The sequence below is a fragment of the Mus pahari genome, chromosome 5 (assembly GCF_900095145.1).
Source record: "Mus pahari chromosome 5, PAHARI_EIJ_v1.1, whole genome shotgun sequence".
NCBI classification, from domain to species: domain Eukaryota; kingdom Metazoa; phylum Chordata; class Mammalia; order Rodentia; family Muridae; genus Mus; species Mus pahari.
In genome coordinates this window covers 53,731,930-53,737,451 of record NC_034594.1, presented here as the reverse complement: position 1 = coordinate 53,737,451, position 5,522 = coordinate 53,731,930, and the positions used below count along the sequence as shown (strand labels likewise).

The window sequence follows — 5,522 nt, the reverse complement described above, 5'->3', positions numbered from 1 at the left end:
AGATGGTTGTGAGCCACCATGTGGTTGCTGGGAATTGAACTCAGGACCTCTGGAAGAGCAGTCAGTGCTCTTAACCACTGAGCCATTTCTCCAGCCCCAAAGGAGTCTTTTAATCAACAGATTTACCTTCATGTTTTGTTTTGTGGTGCCGGGGACTGAAATCAGTGCCTTGCCCATGCTGGACAGGCCTCTACCACAGAGAGCCTTCCTGGCCACCCAGGTGTGCCAATTACTTGTGCGCGTCTAAGCTACCTAATATGCTTCCATTTTCTCATCTGGAAATGGGGATTAAAATGGCTCACCTCTCAGGATTTACAGGAGGCTTTAGGAGATGTAGAACTCTTGGCATATGTTAGTCATCAAACAACAACAAAAGGTGTCTGTTGTCATGTGTAATGCTGCTGCAGCAGTCACATGATGCTTTTGAGTCTTGCTCCTCTGGTGGCTGTTGTGGCGGCTTAACAATGTGTTCTTGTTGTCATTTAATAAGGCCAGTCTGTGAAGTGTCACTGGTGTGTCACGTGAGTCCTGCCACGTGCCAGGTTCTGTCCTAGCTTTCGGCTGGACTCACGCCTACAACCCCAAATCTTCTGACTGTGAAATTCCAACCTCCGTCTCCAGCTGTAGCCTGAGAGATTCCCCCAGAGGACAGACCGGCAGGCTGGAGGAGGGAGTGGAGCAACCCTGCGTCTACGTACCAAAGAGCTCCGAAAAAGGGTCTCCACTCCCAAAGAACTCCCGGAAGACTTCCTCGGGGCTACGGAAGGTGAATGTGAAGCCAGGCCCCACGCCACCTGTTTCCGATCGAGAAGGACCACTTCCTGGAGGAGAGTCAGGATGAAGAGGGGACAACTTAGTGTGTACATTCAGTCCTGAGCCAGGGCATCCCACCTAAGGCATGGCCAGGAACCTTAGAAAGAGCATGCTTTGCCAGAATTTGCCAGCCCTTCCCTCCCTGACCCACTTCCATCCTGGGACCCCACCACTCCACCTACCTGCCCCCGTCAGCCCTTCCCGGCCATAGCGGTCATAGATCTCCCGTTTGTGCTCTAGAAGAAGAGACCTGGTCATTCCTCCCTTTAGGAGAGTTAGCTCCCCTCTTGGGCTAGGACAAGTGTCAGAAAATGAAACTTGGGAGATGGCAGGGGGCAGGGTATCGGGGGGGGGGGCATGATTTCAGCAGCTGGCTCATCTATATGACAGACACACTCCTAGCACCCACTCCGAGCCACTGAGAGAATTTAAAGGAGATAACTCACCAACTTGCCTAGCACAGTGTCTGCCTAACACATAAGGCAATAAAGGTAAGCTAGGGGCTGAGGGAAGCTTAGTCGTAGAGACCCTGTCTAACAGGAACAAGACCCCTGGGCTCAACACCCAGCTCCACAGAAATAAGTAAATAAATGTCAGCTAATTATACCAGATTCTTATTAACAGACTTATCCTAACCAAGCCACTTCCACGGAGACCAGCTAGGACCACAACAAAAGCACGCACCACCCTTCCCTGGTACAGTAGTTCTCCTTTGGAATTCTCAGTGTGTAACCTGTCTCTGCACATAGCTGGCTCCTGTTGGTCTTCTCTAACCAGAATATGATAGACCACAGGATGAGGACAAAGCCTGCTTGCCCTCCACTGTCTCCCTAGTACCCGGAAATACCTGGCACAGTACGTTTAGGGGATATTTTCTGGGATCATTTGTGGGGTTTGGTTTTCTGAATGAATGAATGACCTGGGTCTGGAATTACGGCTTGACAATAGAAAACTTGCTTTAGCATGCGCAATGCCCTGGGCACACTCTTAAGCACAGAGAAAAAAAAAATCACCTGTCAGACCTGGATTCATATTCTGGCTCAAGAAATGGGCAAATTATTTCATCTCTCTCAGCCTCGGTTTACCAGCCTATAAAATGGGGGTGATAAGTCGGCCTAGCAGGAAAACTATGACCTTCCCCGATCAGGACCCAAACTGCTCTTCAGACCCTGGGAGACAGACAGACATAACTTGCCCCATGGGAGGAGGCAATTAAATGCTATCTAAGATAAAATCATGGAGGAGACAGGGGATGGAGGCTTGGCTTTAGGAAGGAGTACCATGAATGAATGGAAGCAGGGGGACATGCTGGTCCCTGCAGGACCCCAAACCTTACTGTCAGAGAGTACTTCATAGGCCTCCGCCACCTCCTTAAACTTTTTTTCAGCAAACTCTTTATTATCCGGGTTCTTGTCTGGGTGCCACTGCAGAGCTTTCTTTCGGTACCTGCAGAAAGTGAGTGCAGAGGGAGGGTCAGGGGACTGACGAAGGCTCTTCCCACCAGAGTACCCTCTCTGCTTAGTCCAACACCCTTTCACTGCCCGAATCCCGGCATACCCCACGACTGCAGCCTGTATTCAGGGGTTTCTCTCCCTGAGGTGTGCCAGGGATATGAGTAAAGAGGAAAGTCCCTGCTCTAAGCCCTCTCTTGGGGTTCGTTCGTTCGTTCGATAGAGCTATCTATAGCCACAGGGAGTCGGAGGCACTGGCCTGTCTCATAGAGCCTGGGCATTTTAGCACTGCTACTGGGCAAGCCCACATGTAGGAGCTGGAAGAGAGAGGAACTGGGTGTGTAGCGGTTGCTAAAGAAGGTCAACTCTTCTTCCAGGACTGGACTTGGCCTTCGTACTTTCCCAAGGGTCTCCTTCCTACCTTCAGCCAGATCTCAAAAGGGCCCCTGGCACTCAGGGGAGCGGCGAACAAGGGTCAGAGCCTTTCTGTAACATAGCCGAGGCACTTACGCCTTCTTGATGTCATCAGGGGACGCACTCCGCGGTACGTCTAGAATCTCGTAGTAGGATGCCATGGCAACTCAGCGTCAGACGGCCCTCCTCCAGGCTGCGGGAGAGAAGGGGTCAGGCCGACAGAGGCACCGCAGCTCCGTAGGGCCGCAAACCCGGGCAGGCAGGCGACACTGCCAGGTGGAATTGGGCCGGGGAGCCACGCCTGCGGCCAGTGACTAGGCTCCTTCGCAGCCTTTATCTGGTCCCGCAGGCCGGTACCCAGGGCTATCTCACGGCACGAGTGGGGAGCCCTACCCGAACCCCCTACGTCTAGTAACCCGATCCGACCCCCCAACCTGACCCAGCTGGGGCCGCACCTCCTCTGCCGGGAGTCCCGCCCCTACCCCCCGCGGGGGAACCGCCTAGCACCCGCTGCCCGACTCGCGGCCACTGCGTACGACGCGCCAGGCTGGGTTATGTGCGCAAGCATGCGTCAGCGCCGTGGAAACTACTAGAGACTCAGAGAGGGCCGGCTCAGCCGGTCACACGAGGGGGCGGGGAGGGGGGAGGCGGTGGCGCTGCAGAGGCTGCTGGGAGATGAGGGCGGAGCCGTTTATTTTAGTTTTGCACCCAGGCGACGTCATTCCCAGGTGGGACTTAGGAGGCTGAAGTCGGCTACATCTTTCCAGCCGTGACGCAGTCTCTCAAACACAGGCAGAGGGATGGTCCGCAAGCTAGATGCGGGTCCTCTGTCCTTGTGTCGCTGGCCTCTAAATGTGCTTCATGATCCCTGAGTACTCCCCCCAAGCCATCACCTCCAGGACTCACGAGTCTCCTCTGGGCCTAACCCTTCTTCATAGCTTAGCTCCAGCGCCAAGTCTTCAAAAGAGGCTGCCCTGGCTCTCCTGAGTAGGTCAGACCTGCTTTTTATAGAGTCTCATGGCGTTTCCTTCTCCACGCTTGTCAGAGCCACAAATTAACATTTATTTGATGATCATCTATCTCCCCCAGTAGAATGTAAATTACACAAGGTAAGAATTGTGTCCTCGTTCATCATATCCTTAGTCTTTAGTCAGAGTTGAAAAGTATCAGTTGGACAGCCGAATAATACTTGGAAGACTTTAAACATTTTTGACCTAGAAAGGGTGAGGTAGAAGGGCCTAGTATGAGGAAATTAGTAGACACAAAGTTTCTCTTCCACAGCTGATCCTGACTGAGTAGATCTATTCAACCTCAGAATTCCACAGCTGATCCTGACTGAGTAGATCTATTCAACCTCAGAATGATTGGTGGATTCAGACCTCAGGAAAAAAAGGAACCTTGCAGAAGTGGGTCTTGTTTTATTCCATCTGGCCAATTCCTAGGCATTAGTGTACAGTTTTCTACTTAGTAGATGCTGCCAGAAGATACTAAGAATGTAAGGCTATGGGGATAGCTTAGGGGTAGAGTGCTTGCCTAGCAGACGCCAGACCTTACTTAGCCTCAATTCCCAGCACTGGGAAAGGGATAAAAACGGCACAGAATGTCACACACACACACACACACACACACACACACACACACACACACACACGTCCCTGCTCAGACAGCAGCCTATCAGCAGAACCCACCGGGAAACTCAGAACTCTGAGAGCAGGGAGACCTGGCCTTGCAATCCGATGCTGCTGTGTGACTTGGGAACTTCCAAGGACTGTTTTCCTCCTTAAATATAGGTAGCACCTAGAGTTGTTAGAAGTCAAATGAAGCACGGTTTATAGGAGCTGTTATTAGCATGATGCTTTCTGGTGTCACCCATGACCCAAGCAGGAATGGTTGTATGAGTCCACTCAGTGTTTCAGGACAGGTGACCTGGGGACAGCTCATCAAAGCAACAGCTTGAGCACCAACGAGGGGGTGGGGGTGGGGGTAAGGCTGCAGTCATCTTGTCCCCTTTTCCTGACTCCCCACCTTCTGAATTCCTGCCTACATCTGGAGACTTCCCACCTACACTTGGGGAATTTTGGTCGTTTCAGCCATAATAAGAACTTTGAGGCCCTCGATTCCCTGGTCTAAGGGTACAGGCACAAGATGAGTTCTGCCAATGAGAAGTCACGGCTAAGTGGGACTTCAAATCTGAACAGAGAAAGGTAGATGAAAGTGAAGGTGGCTAAGAATTTACTTCTGTGTGGTGCGGTTGCTGTGGGTCCTTCAGCGGCCTCTTGTGCCTGGAGGAGGAAATGTCCGTCCCGGTGCTGAGGACAGAGGATCACTGTCGGGAGGGAGGGGACAGAGCTGCCAGACCTCCTTTGTCACTGCTGTTTGAGGTTTGGCTGCCAGCCTTGCATTGACTGGATCAATGGGAGTTCCATACCTTGCTAATTTGAGGGTGATTTAGTGGCAGGAAATGGTTGGTTTAGTTTAGTTTTGCTTTGCTTTATTTTGTTGTTGGTTTAATTTACTTGATTAGCTTCTGCTGATTGCAATAGGAGTCCTGACTGACCCAAGGACCAAGAAGTGCTTATATTTGGTTTAAACAAATCAAGAGTAAGTAAATTACTCCAAAATCTTCCAAGTTTTTGCTATTTTCTTCTCTCATCTCAACACACAGCAGTCTAGCACCTACCCAGTATGTGATATTAAGAAAAGCCAGGCTGGGGGGGCTGGTGAGATGGCTCAGCGGTTAAGAGCACCGACTGCTCTTCCGAAGGTCCGGAGTTCAAATCCCAGCAACCACATGGTGGCTCACAACCATCCATAAGAAAAATCTGATGCCCTCTCTGGAGTGTC

The 5,522-nt window shown here is 51.4% G+C and overlaps 1 protein-coding gene and 1 pseudogene across 6 annotated transcripts in view; one reads left to right on the top strand and one right to left on the bottom strand.

Annotated features, from left to right (window-relative positions):
• The window catches only part of Dnajb2 (DnaJ heat shock protein family (Hsp40) member B2), an 8,908-nt gene extending 5,606 nt beyond the window's left edge, over nucleotides 1-3,302 (bottom strand). For 2 of the 6 annotated variants that reach the window (XR_003843898.1, XM_029539083.1), the window contains exons 1-5: nucleotides 3,134-3,268; nucleotides 2,775-2,871; nucleotides 2,150-2,259; nucleotides 996-1,049; nucleotides 699-821 (exon numbers count right to left, since the gene is read on the bottom strand). Coding sequence is in view for 5 of the 6 variants with exons in the window: in XM_029539083.1 (XP_029394943.1) it covers nucleotides 699-821; nucleotides 996-1,049; nucleotides 2,150-2,259; nucleotides 2,775-2,839 (352 nt within the window). In the remaining variant the exon portion in view is untranslated. Of the gene's footprint in view, nucleotides 1-698; nucleotides 822-995; nucleotides 1,050-2,149; nucleotides 2,260-2,774; nucleotides 2,872-3,133 lie in introns of all 6 variants that reach the window. The other 4 variants (XM_021197832.1, XM_021197833.1, XM_021197834.1 and 1 more) reach the window with 3 other exon arrangements.
• The window catches only part of LOC110321945, a 16,014-nt pseudogene continuing 13,329 nt past the window's right edge, over nucleotides 2,838-5,522 (top strand).